The sequence below is a fragment of the Aquarana catesbeiana genome, linkage group LG01, assembly GCF_042186555.1.
Source record: "Aquarana catesbeiana isolate 2022-GZ linkage group LG01, ASM4218655v1, whole genome shotgun sequence".
In the NCBI taxonomy this organism is placed as follows: domain Eukaryota; kingdom Metazoa; phylum Chordata; class Amphibia; order Anura; family Ranidae; genus Aquarana; species Aquarana catesbeiana.
Window position 1 is genome coordinate 513514178 of NC_133324.1, and position 13744 is coordinate 513527921.

The following is a 13744-nucleotide window of genomic DNA, read 5'->3' on the forward strand; positions in this document are numbered from 1 at the left end:
CTTGCTGTGCTGTGGGAGTTTTCCATTTGCCGTGAAGTGACTTGCCTGTTATTTAAGTTTAAATGTGAGTTCATTACAAATTGTTTTATATGTGATTAAATCTTTTAAACGAGATTACACTATTGGAGCTTCTTTTATTTTTATGTCATACTACCAACCTGAGATAAGCGGTGTTCCTATGGAGCAGTGGAGGTGTATGCTCGCATGTTAACCCCCATGTAAGTGGGTTAGAGGCTCTGTCAGGCCAAACACGAGAGTGAGAGGCCTTAACAGCTGGTGAGTTTGAATTTCAGCAGGGAGTGGATTCACGTCACAGAGGTGTGGTGGATGTTTGAAAACACAGTTGAGCAGTTTTGGAGTCACCCTCACTCTTTTTTTGTACTTTCCTCAAATATTTTCACGATTATTTTTCACGATTGATTGGTTTCTGGACTTTATAGACATTTACTGTGTTCATTTCTCATTATATATATATTTTTTCTTGGATTTATATATTTGTATATCACTTTCACTGAATGTTATAATTTATATTAGCTCATATTGAATTTAGTGAATAATTTATTTTATTTAATAATTTTTACTTTTTGGGATATTTAGCAATATATGTTTTTTCACTTTTTCTCTAGTTACGTCTGTATTCAGCTCACTGGCTGGATAAGAGTGTCTGGCATCTCCCCACCTGGGGATAAGCGCCACTATTTCATCTATAATTTTCCTTTGGTGAATTCGGTTTATATACTTATGAAATTTAGATGCCACCTTTGGCAAGAACCCAGGGTCTGTCTTTAGGAGGACTTTGTCTTCAAAAATCTGAAGGAAGGGCTCTCTAGTGGAAAGAGCTTGAATCCCACTGACCCTTTGGACTTTTCCAAACTAATTATCCACCCCAATTGACTCAGGCTGAGTTGTGTTAACTCTAATGCCACCTACAGACGATCGGACATTCTGACAACAAAATCCTGGATTTATTTCCGACGGATGTTGGCTTGTCTTGCATACACACGGTCCCACAAATGTTGTTGGAAATTCCGATCGCCAAGAATGCGGTGACGTACAACACATACGACGAGCCGGGAAAAATGAAGTTCAATAGCCAGTGCGGCTCTTCTGCTGGATTCCGAGCATGTGTGGAATTTTGTGCGTCGGAATTGTGTACACACGATCAGCTTCAGGCCTATCATTGATGCATCCCAGGCCCTCTTTAAGACTACGTCTGTTTTCCTGTCCATTGGGTCCTTTAAATGTCCCATATCTCCAAGGCAAGGTCAGACTGTTTCGACACTTTGGACAATGGGGCGTCTAGTTTTGGATTTTTATTCCAGACCGCCTCTGGGTTCTCGTCAAAGGGGAATCTTCTTTGAAGAGAATTTGGAAAGAAGGCTTTCTTATACAGCTCGGCCCACTCCTTACGGACAAGGTCAGAAAGTATGCTATGTATAGGGAATACTTTCACCTTCTTTTTCCAGAGGGCCTCATACATCTTATCATGTCTGGACAACTGAACTTTTTCCTCATCAATTCCCAGCGCGTCATAAATAGCGCTCAACAGCTCGTCCACTTCCTCAAGGGACAGCTTATATTTTGAGGCTTTGATAGCTACAGCCTGATCCTCATCCCGATCTGAGTCTGAGTCAGTCAGAAGATTCAGGCCTAACTAATGCGGGGCTCTGCTCCCTGACTCTACGGGGCTCTCCGGAGCTGGATGTTGTAGGGCCTGGCGAAGAAGGAATCGTAGCTGCACTACTGGTGGCAGCAGACATGTTTACACCTGCGATTAACTCCCTGAGAGATTTAAAGGTTGACGCCACCTCATCTTTAAAGCAGCTAAGGAATTTAGCCAAAGAAATTTCTGCCTCTGATTTTAGTAAGCCTGCAATACACTGCCTGCATAAGGCTTTGTTAGAGCCTGAGGATAACTTGTTCCCACAGTTAGGGCACTTTTTGCGTCCTGATTTGTCTTCCCTTGGAGCCTCCTTAGCCTGTAAATAAAATAGATGATCTTAGCATCAAACCTTTACCTTCTTTAAACACCTGTGCTGCAACCACCACTACTGCATATTCCCGGGACAATGAGGTATCCACCACGATGGAGTATACTAGTCCCAGCCCTACAACTACCAACATGTAAAAACCACAGTACAGGGCTTGCCCAATAGTACAGGGCTTGCCCAATAGCCTACCTGGGTTTGGCTGGTGCCTGCATCCACCGGAGTGTCCTGGGGATTTGCCTCCATGGTCCCCCCTTCCTGCTCCGGATCTCGCCGCTAGTCCGGTATTGCTGGATGCTGGTCGGGATTAGTAGGCCCAGCCTGGGCTTTTCCCCTCATCCTTACGCCCTGGAGACCCGGGACTGGAAGTCTCGGCGCACAGTGATGGCACGGTTCACGCCGACAGGACTAAATTCAAGTCCCAAGGGTTTAGGGAAGACCTAACCGAAGGATTAATCTGCATTACCCCCTGAATAAAGCTACGAACCAGAGAGAGTGCGAAGCAAGTGGTCGTTGAAAAAAATACTGATAAGGCCGACACCTGGCCTTTGATAGTACTCAAGGCCAGCTTTATTTCTAATCCCATCTGTAGAAATTCAAGGATGACATATTTCCTGGGGTGCTAACCCCTGGATTCACACTAGGAGACATATACCTTCCAGACTCTATAATATATGACTCTGGAGGCCGGCTTCCTAGCATTAACCAAAGTAGAAACTACTGAACCTGACAGCCCACGCTCCTTCAGAATGTGGGTCTCAATAGCCAAACCCTTAAATTTTGAGTTTGTAAGGTAGGATGGAATACCGGACCTTGCGAGAGAAGGTCTGGCCGTGGAGGTAGGGTCCATGGGTCCCCTACCACCATCTTTACGATCTCTGCATACCAAGATCTCCTGGGTCACGCTGGGGCCACAAGAATCACTGCCTTCCCTTCCTGCATGATCCTGCAAAGAAGTCGCGAAAGCAACAGAACAGGAGGGAACGCATAAATCAGTGAAAACTGATCCCACGGAAAAACCAAGGCATCTGTTCCGCATGCCAGCGGATCCTTTGTCCTTGACACAAAGTTGTTGATCTTTTTGTTGAACCTGGACGCAAACAGATCCACGTCCGGAATTCCCCATCTTTGACATATTTATAGAAAGATGTCGGGGTGAAGAGACCATTCTCCCGGGAACAACTGTTGGTGAGTCAAGTAGTCCGCCTGCCAATTCTCTATTCCTGGAATGAAGACTGCCGATAGGCAAGGAATGTTGTCTTCTGCCCAAGATGGGATATGATTCACCTCTCTCTAGGCCGCACGACTTCTCATGCCCCCTTGGTGATAGATATAGGACACTGCTGTGGCATTGTCGGATTAGATCCGGACAGGACAATTCCGTAATCTGAGCGTCCAGGCTTTCAGGGCCAGACGAGCTGCCCGAATCTCTAGAATATTGATGGACAAGGTCATTTCTGATTTGGACCATCTTCCCTGGACAGACGCTTCTTCTAGGATTGCTCCCCAGCCCAGATGGCTGGCATCTGTTGTTACCACTTTCCAGGTAACTGGTAGAAAGGATTTTCCTTTTTGGAGGTTCTTGGTTATCAACCACCAACTGAGGCTTTGACGCACTTTTGGGGATAAACGCATTGGGAAGTCTAGAGCTTGGACCTTCTTGTTCCAAGTTGATAGGATACTGTTTTGCAGCAGTCTCAAATGAAACTGAGAATAAGGAACGGCCTCGAATGTAGCCACCATCTTTCCCAACTGTCAGAAACCATGAATTATACCGAGACAGAAGTATAGTTAAATCACACTTGTTTAATAATAATAATAAGGTAAACAGAGTAAGCGTAGTCAAAACAAGCCAGAGTTCAGTAACCGGATCGAGTAGTCGACCAAGCCAATGTCAGAGAGCCAGAGATAAATGTAGTAATACAGCAAGCAGGATCAGGAGCCAGAAGGAACGTCAGCCGAGCAAGACTTCAACAGGAACGCAGGAGAAAGTCTCTGTGATGTTGACAATGGCGAAGGCAGAGATCAAGTGAGCTGGACGGCTTTAAGTAGGCAGGACTGATGAGCAGGATGAAAAACAGCTGAGTCACTATGGAGAGATAGGAGCTAGTAATTAGCTGACAGCTGAGCGGACAGCTCAGAGAAGGAAGGGCTGAGCCCAGCCCTAACACCAACAATCTCATGCAAAGTCGAATAGAAGGATTCTGCTTTGCTTTGACCACCTGAATCAGTTCCCTTATGGAACTGATCTTTGCCTGGGGCAAAAACACCCTCTTCTGAGCTGTATCTATGATCAGACCCAAGTACTCCAATCTCCTTGATGGTTTTAAGGAAGATTTCTCTAGGTTGAGAATCCAACCTAAGTATTCCAGGTAGCTGACCATCGTGACCAAACTTTGGTTTAAGCGGGCTACCGACTGATCTATCAAGAGTAGATCGTCTAAGTAAGCTAGAATCGTTATACCCTGAGCCCTTAATCTGGCTAAAGGGGGAGCCAAGACCTTTGTAAACACTTGAGGTGCAGTAGCTAGACCGAAAGGCAAAGCTACAAACTGAAAATGAAGATTTTCTATCTCGAATCGTAGATATTTCTGGTGAGCGGGTATAATAGGTACATGGAGGCAAGTATCCTTGATGTCGATTGACATAAGCAGTTCTCCACCTTGTAGAATGGAGACCACTGATCGGATTGACTCCATGCGAAAAAAACGGATATTCAAAAACCAGTTTAGATCTTTGAGATCTAAAATGGGTCTGACATCCCCGTTTGGTTTTGGTACCGTGAAAAGGTTTAAATAAAACCCTAACCCTCGCTCTTCCATGGGGACCACCGATATCACCTTTTGAGACAAGAGATGATCCAAAGCCAGAAAGAGAGACTTCTTTTTTTCTGGATCTCTGGGAACGTTTGATCTGAGAAAACGAGGAGATGGGAACTCTCGGAACTCTAGTTTGTATGCTAGAGATATTGAGGAAGCCACCCATTTGTCTCGACACTGTTCCTGCCAGACCCTTGAGAACTGCAGAAGTCTTCCCCCCACTCGAGCAAGCAGGGGTGCCCCTTCATAAAGAGGTTTTAGTATTTTGTTTTGTGGGTTTCCTCCCCCAGGGCCTCTTTTGTCCCTGGGGTTGACCCTGAGGTTTACCTCTTGAACATGACAGTGGAGGCCGTCGTGACTGCCTGGAGGCTGATGCTCCTGGCACTGGAGAAGAAGCTTGTTTAAAAGAAAAATGCTTAAACTTCTTCTTAACTGGTAAAAGGGAACTTTTTCCATTAGAAATTCTTTGGATTTATTTATCCAGATCGTCCCCAAACAACTGTTCACTGTGAAATGGAAAACTAGCCAAGAGCTTTGTTCTCAACCATAGAACTCTACGCACATGCACCAGCCTGAGCAAAAGCCGTGAGGCCTGGAGAATAGAATCTCTCATAGCGTCTATTGCAAAACATAACGTCTCTGATATCCCAGCCAAATCTTGGGCCTGCTGATCAGGAATAATCTTGAGCACCTGTTTAAACTGGTCTTTTAAGGACTGACATACACCGATCGCTGCCAGCGCAGGCTGAACCACTGAACCTGCCAGAGAAATATTGTTTTTAAATAGGAATTCCAAATTTTTATCCATTGATCCTTCAGCATTTGAGCATTGTCTACCGAACAAGTCAAGTTTTTATGCACAGAGGATATAGCAGCGTCAATTGCTGGAATCCCCCATTTCTTATTAAACTCTTCTTTCATAGGATAAAGTGTTGAAAACTTTTTTGGAGGAAAAAACTGTTTATCTGGGTGCTCTCACTCAGAATACATAAGCTTTTATAGTAATGAATGGATAGGAAAAGGATGAATAGCTTGGGGAGGCTTTAGCGAACCCAAACAAGAAGTGGGCTCATCGACTGACTCCGCTACTAGCAGCAAAAATGTGGAGCGGACCAATTCAGAGAGAGATTGTACCAACAACCTTTCAGATTGTGAACCTGATCCTTCCGTATTAGACTCTTCAGAAGGGGAGTCATCAGCCTCTTCCTGGTCCCCTGAGAGAAATTCATCATCTCTCGCCCGGTCCTTAGTTTGAGGGTCCTGGGTAATGGAAGGGGGCCTGTCACGCTTAGTCCCACTCTGGGAAGCGATTAACGCATCAATCTTTTGTTCCAAGCCTAAAATGGTTGAGGAAGAAACCTCTTCAGTTATATATACAGGGGCTGCAGTGTTAAGAGCAGCTGCAACACCCGACGTCCCTGATGGCTCACTCTGACCAGCCATTTCACTCTCAGGGGAGGACGCCTTCTTTTTTTAGATGGTTCTAGGCTTCTTTGTGGCTGTAGAAGTCTTTCTATAGCCCTTTTTTAAAGGTGTTTTTACCCCCCCTTCCGACCATAGCCCGATGCACAAAGCAGAGGTACTACCAGAAGGAACGCATCCACTGCTTGAGCAATAGTCCAGCACTGCCGCTGCTATTAACCACTTAAGCCCCGGACCATTTGGCTGGCCAAAGACCAGAGCACTTTTTGAGATTCGGCACTGCGTTGCTTTAACTGACAATTGCGCGGTCGTGCGATGTGGCTCCCAAACAAAATTGATATCCTTTTTTCCCCACAAATAGAGCTTTCTTTTGGTGGTATTTGATCACCTCTGCGGTTTTTATTTTTTGTGCTATAAACAAAAAAAGAGCGACAATTTTGAAAAAAAAGCAATATTTTTTACTTTTTGCTATAATAAATATCCCCAAAAAATATATAACAAAACTGTTTTTTTCCTCAGTATAGGCCGATACATATTCTTCTACATATTTTTGGTAAAAAAAAAAAAAAAAATCGCAATAAGCATTTATTGATTGGTTTACGCAAAAGTTATAGTGTATACAAAATGGGGGATAGTTTTATGGCATTTTTATTAATAATTTTTTTTTACTAGTAATGGCGGCGATCAGCGATTTTTATGTTGACTGCGACATTATGGTGGACAGATTGGACACTTTTGGTGCTATTTTGGGACCATTCACATTTATACAGCGATCAGTGCGATTAAAAATGCATTGATTACTGTGTAAATGTGACTGGCAGTTAAGGGGTTAACCAGGAGGGGGTGCTGCAGGGGTTAAGTGTGTCCTAGGGATGTGTTCTAACCGTGGGGGGGATGGGCTACATGTGACACACTGATCACCGCTCCCGATTACAGGGAGCCGTGATCATTGACAGTGTCACTAGGCAGAACGGGGAAATGCTTGTTTACATTAGCATTTACCCGTTCTTCAGCTCCGTGAGACAATCGTGGGTATCCCCGCGGACATCGAGTTCGCAGGACCCGCGATCACACTCATGGAGCTCGCGGCAGGGTCACACGCGCCGCCGGAACCGCGCACGCGACCACACAGCGGCAAATTCGAAAGGATGTACAGGTATGCCCATTTGCACATCCGTGCCATTCTGACGATGTATATGTACATGCAGCAGTCGGCAAGCAGTTAATGCTCAGCCTGATGCAATAGTAAATGTGTCAAAAGGAATGCCTGTGTCACCAAACCTCTTTCATGTCCCTCTGTCAGCTTACAGCAGCAACAATGGAGCTTTTAAAAAGCACATTCCCATGCTGGATGTTGGAGGACGCCAACACTGCACTAAGCCCCGCCCCCCTCAGTCGCATTCAGCCCCCTTCCTCCTTTTTTAAGAACGTTTTCCCGTGCGAGATCGGGCCTCTGATCCTACGGGATCGTTCTGTGAGGGAGGAATGGCGAGGATGGGACCTGGAAGCCGCCGCCGAGTAGGAGCGGTGTGCTGATCGTTTTTTTATTTTGTTCTCTCCTAACACTCTTACCTCAAGAAGAGGGGGAGAGTACAGCCCAGGTGGGGGATGTCTGGAGAAGAGGAAAATCTCCCCAGACTTACCGGAGGTCTGCCTGCTAGCTGAAGAAAAAAAGAAGCCTGCTGCTCCGAACACAGCGTGATCTCTTGAGGAAGCATGAGAAGGTACGTGCTCCATACAGCCCCCAGTGGTGACACTTAGGCATGACAACATTTACTAACTAAAGGAGACATTTCATAAGAAAATTCAAAAATTTCTTAGAAAACTCCACTTACCTTTCCCGCCGCAGGGTTAACTGTGGTAAAAACCAACAGACCCAATCTTCACCCTTCACGGTGGGTTCCGTTAACAAACCTTCAGGAACCGGGGAACCCACAATCCTGGACCTGTAATAGCATCCTGCCAGAAAAACTTTATGGCCTTAATACCAAAAGTACTGTATCCCGGGATCCAGCACTCTAAAAAGAGAAGTTTACAGGCAAAACCTTGTTTCTTCAGACACGAGGCCCGGGTACCATTCAATTCGGCCAAAAAGACACTTTGAATGGATCGCTGCATAGCTAGCCCCAGCAAGGATTGCTCCAGTGGAGCTTAGCACAGCACATCTTCACTCATGTCCAACACCTTAGACACTGGCATAAAAACTGAGGTACTCCCAGTAGTGGGAGGGGTTATATAGGGAGTGGATTTCTTGTCTTAGGGTGTGCCAGTGTCCATCACCTGAAGGTGGCCTATAACCCACATAGTAACTACTATGGCTCTGTGTCCTGTGATGTACGATAAGAAACTGAGTTAGCAGATTTAAAGGTATATAGGTTTCGCTGGGTATGAGGATTAGTGGGTGGGGATATATGTTTGGCAGTGGGGTCCCGCATGGCCTGTAAATGCTATCACTTTCTGGATAGCATTTTTTATACTTGTACCTGTGCCACTTTTTTGGTATGTTTTGTTAATAATCTTTTTAATGAAAAGAAATGAAAAAAAAAAAAAAAAAATGATATATATAAGAAACACTTGCAGCCACCCTGTCTAAGGACTGGTGAGCAGCAATATTTTTTTTTTTTGGGGGGGGGGGGGATTTAGATACAGTTTAAGTTATGAATTTAATTCATCCAAAGAATTACTGTACAGTTTAGTCTAATGTACACCCTAGAAGACCAGGCCCAGGTTATTCATTTGCAATTAGTATTGTGTGAAAAAGAAGGTAAGCTAACAGAATCTAGTTTTTATATTATATGCAATTATGCATGTATTATATAAACACGTTATCCAATTCTGGCCATACACAGACAACCTATTCGCAAATACAATCGCATAGCACCACACAAAAGGCTCATATTTTCAGTGCACATCAGCCTTAAGCAATCTATTTTCAACCAGGTGACTGCAACTTTTAAATCTTTTTGGACATTTAACACAGTTTGTACATGTGACCCAGGATTCCCAAAACATTATAGATATTACAAAAAGAAAGCGCAGTAGCTGTATGCCTCCCCCAGACTGTATATCCCTCTCTCAAATTAAAACTTAGTTTTAAGCTGTTTCTCACAAGGAAGGGGTGAGGGGGAGGTGTCTTTAATCTGACTCTCTTTGTTTATAAATTTCATCCTAAGCTTCTGAGCTCCGTAAACAGCAGGATTTTGTTAGCAAACATATTCAATAAGTATAGTAAAAATTAACTCAAGGCTCCACCTGCAGACTGCAAATGAGAAAAACTATTCATGTACAACATATTATATTTACCTAATTGAAAACAATAAAATAATTTTGGAATCTGTACTTTTTAGCGCTGACCGTGATAAATAAAATTATACAAAGTCATTATACATTCCCTTTAAACATGTAGTGATCTACAGACAGCTTTTATTTTTAATCTACATTTTTACAGTTATTGGACATCAATTTAAATTCCATAAGTTCACCTACTCATGTCAAACAGATCTTTCTTTGGACTGTCCTCTGGGATCATATAGGGCTCTTTGTCCACATTGAGTCCATCAAAGCTCTGTGTATTGACATACATGTGTTCCTCATAGTCTCGAAGTCCCGCAGCACGTCCATTTGACCCTTGGAAAACATCATTAGCTGTTCCTGATACAGAAAAGCGATGTAAATCAGTAAATAAGTAGCCCCTGCACCTCAAGGTTTTATATATATATATATATATATATATATATATATATATATATATATATATATATATATATATATATATATATATATATATATATATATATATATTTATATATTACATTCTACTTTAAAGAAAACACATGCCCAAAACAAGGAAACAAGGTAAAAATGAAATCAAATTGCTTTGAAGATAGTAGTATACTGCTCACATTTTTTTCCTCCTGGAACCTTATTACAGAACCATGTAAGTCTGATTTCCTCCAGGAGAGCCATGGGTGTGTGATAGTTGTCAATCACTGCTCACACTCCTTATATCCCATATATCCCATATCTGAGCTTTTCTGCTCTTGATTGCTCAAAGCCCGAGCACCTGGAGGCAGTAGTAGTGAAGCATCAGTGTTGATCCCTGACCATGTGCATGACTACTGTTAAAAACTACAATTCCCATAATAAAATTCAATGAGAATTGTATCTACAATTGGCATGGGTGATGGGGCAAGGGGTGTGAATGTGGGCAGAATTAAGTGGGTGGGTCAAAGTTTAAAGTTGTAGTTGGGTGGGACAGGCCAGGAGTTTCCTGGCCTGTCAATCAAACCACGTTAAGTTAGTGGACAGATCAAACCATGAGTCTGAGACTCCTGGGTTCTCTAAATACAACACACAGTGGTATAATTACATTTCTGCTCATTAATGAATGTAAATACACAGAGGATAGGATTTATCTGTGGCTGGATGACTGCATAGAAATACATTAAGATATTGCTGTAGGGGGAGAAATTACCTATCCAAATGTTGGGGAAAACTTATGCCCAGGGTTCAGCTTTACTGTGTTTATGCATGTCATTTATCTGTAAAAGTCTCCATTTTGTTGACATGCAAAAACCCTGAGACTGCTGCTGAACGTTGCCATCTTGGATGCGAGGTCAACAGCCCCAGCAGACTCAGACCTGTCACTCTAATGTTTCTTCAAATAGGACCCTAACTAAACTGAGTGGTCGACGTGTTTGTAATGGATGACCACACTGTTGTTTACAGTCAGCAGCTACATAAAAATGATTGTAAGTAAGTGTGGGGAGGGTTGGAGGAGAAGGGAGAGGGCTATTCCATGGGAATTGACTTCTCCTAGGGTAGTCAAATTGTCTAGCAAGTTCAGTGGCACATTGCTGCAAGTAAGTATTTAAGAAAATGTTTAAGTGCTTTTACCTGCAATCTGATGACAAGGTCTCTTTAAGTAAACACACAGCCAGAACAGATCAATGTGCTCCCTGGACAGGTACTATTTAAATTCTACAGCCTGTCAGGGAGGGTGCATAAAACTATAAGAAGATTGATAAATCTGCAGCATTACAGATAAAAGGGAAAGTGGGTGATGTTAGCAGGCTAGGCAGAGAGAGTGACTTGAATTGAAGTTGCTCTGGCTGAGAAATTCCATATTGAATAACTTCCCTTGTTTCTGCATCGTTTGAAATCAGGGAGTGTTTGTTTGAGATGTACTTTTGTGCTTGTTAAATAAATGAAAGTTTGCCCGCTGGTTCGCTTTGAGGCTAGAGACATATATTATGCTTACCTTGATCTTCTAGCTCCCACTGGGATCCTGAATGTGATACTGGTGGCCTTCTGGCAGGAGATCCCACCTACAAAGAGTAAAATTGAAGTAATTTATAACATGGCAAGAAGTAGAACTATGGAAATGTGTTCGGTTATATAGAAAAGTGTCTAGAAATAAAGCAATGACACCTAAAAGGTAACAGTGGGACCCCTAAAATAATGCCAGAATTCCTATCTTCCCCTACTTAACCATTACCAGTTCACCTGACCCTTAACTTCAACCTAACCGTAACCTTTAAAGATTTAAGAAATAGCCCTAAACCTTTTAAAGTGGAACTTCACTTTCCCAGTCAACATTGATTATTCTTAATCCTCATGCCGCTAGCATTCGTAAACAGATTGAAAAAATAAATTATATACTTTCCTAATAAACTCTTTATTTGAGAAGAGCATAGGTTAGACAGCATGGCAAATATACAACACGGTGTAAATTACAAAAAAAAATAAAAAAAACAATCAAAAGTAATAATAAACAGAGGAGCACATAGAGCTCATAACATTCGATATACAAGTATGCAACCATGTCATGAGACCTAATGGTGAAAGGCACAAATGAAAAGGACACCCCAGGGTTCACTAACTTGTACAGTCACCCAGAGCATAACAACAGTTATATCTATAGCATAACCATGGGTACCACACATGTGTCCTTCCTGTAGTAAATAAGACTTGCAGCAGTTTGTCTACACATCAGCACTGTTCTCGACATCGCAGGTATAAGCAGATTCCAGTCATTTGTCCCATATTTTGTTATATTTGGCGGGGCACCCTCTGTGAGCGTACAGTATTTTTTTTTTTGTAGGGTAGGGTGGCATTAACAGCAGCCATCCATTCACGGATAGTCGGAGGCAACGCCTGAGCCACTTTCGGGCAATTAACATTCTGGCCATGAATAGGGACCCTTGCAGGAAAATAGGTATATCATATTTTATCATATTTATTTGTTTTAAACTTTTTTTTTTTTTTTTTTTTTACATTTCTTCAGTTATTTTCTGGTTTCTTGCCTAGACAAATTATGTCATAAAATCCCAAGTAAATGCTACATAAATCATTTGCCCTTGCTCAAGATGGCCATGGCCTAGAAATGCTACGTTTTTTTTAATTGATTTATGAACAAAATAAAGCATGGAGACATGGATGGATGGGGGTGTTTGCTTTGAAAATGAAAAAAGGAATTAAATAGCGTTTTTGGTTTGTGGTGCTCAGATGCAGTGAAGATCTGCCTTAACCTAACTTAATTTAACCTAACTTTTAGCCCCAAGAATCCTAACCCTAAATGTAACTCCAAAGGAGCCATTTACACAACATCCATTGGGCTGCGTTTTTGATCAATCTAGGCCCAATGCAAGGACAGGCCAAAATCCATTTTTTCCAATTGGCCCACTTGAATGTGCTGTATTTATGTTCACTGGCTGAAAATTATACATGCTGCATTTAAACACAGCAAAATACACTGCAACATACTACATTGGGTCACAGTGGGCTGAAGTGCAGGAAAACAAAATAATGTATTTTGGCTTTTGCGTTCGAAAAAAAAAAAAAGTACATCAACGCAATGCTTTGTATTAAAATATCAACACACCCTTATAAGTATTAGCTCTGAATACCACCAGTCCCACGTTAAACATTATTGACATCAAGAGCCCAACAGCGTCTTACCTGTGTCCAGTGTCCATTGGCAATCATCTGAGTGTTGACATGGTTTATTGTACTTGGATCTCTCACCCTGCAGTCCTGTATCCCTCCAAGAGGGGGCTCTTTGCCTGGGATACTATTGTAATAGTTGTGTTCTGAGTTGTGATCATCCTCAGCACCCCATGTAAGCTCTTCACTCCCAATAACCACCCTGTTGGAAAATAAAAGCAGAGAAGAAATGTAGGTACACACAAACTGTGAACACAAATATACAGTATCTCACAAAAGTAAGTACACCCCTCACATTTTTGTAAATATTTTATTATATCTTTTCATGTCACAACACTGAAGAAATGCCACTTTGCTACAATGTAAAGTAGTGAGTGTGCAGCTTGTATAACAGTGTAAATTTGCTGTCTCCTCAAAATAACTCACACAGCCATTATTATCTCAACCGCTGGCAACAAAAGTGAGTACACCCCTAAGTGAAAATGTCCAAATTAGGCCCAATTAACCAGTTTCCCTCCCCGATGTCGTGTGACTCGTTAGTGTTACAAGGTCTCAGGTGTGAATGGGGAG

The 13744-nt window shown here is 42.5% G+C and overlaps 1 protein-coding gene across 1 annotated transcript in view; it reads right to left on the minus strand.

The window, feature by feature from the left end:
- The window catches only part of SHC2 (SHC adaptor protein 2), a 67067-nt gene that overhangs the window by 21372 nt on the left and 31951 nt on the right, over positions 1-13744 (minus strand). The window contains exons 8-10 of the mRNA XM_073594026.1: positions 13190-13376; positions 11490-11556; positions 9716-9880 (exon numbers count right to left, since the gene is read on the minus strand). Of these exons, the coding sequence (XP_073450127.1) occupies positions 9716-9880; positions 11490-11556; positions 13190-13376 (419 nt within the window). The remainder of the gene's footprint in view (positions 1-9715; positions 9881-11489; positions 11557-13189; positions 13377-13744) is intronic.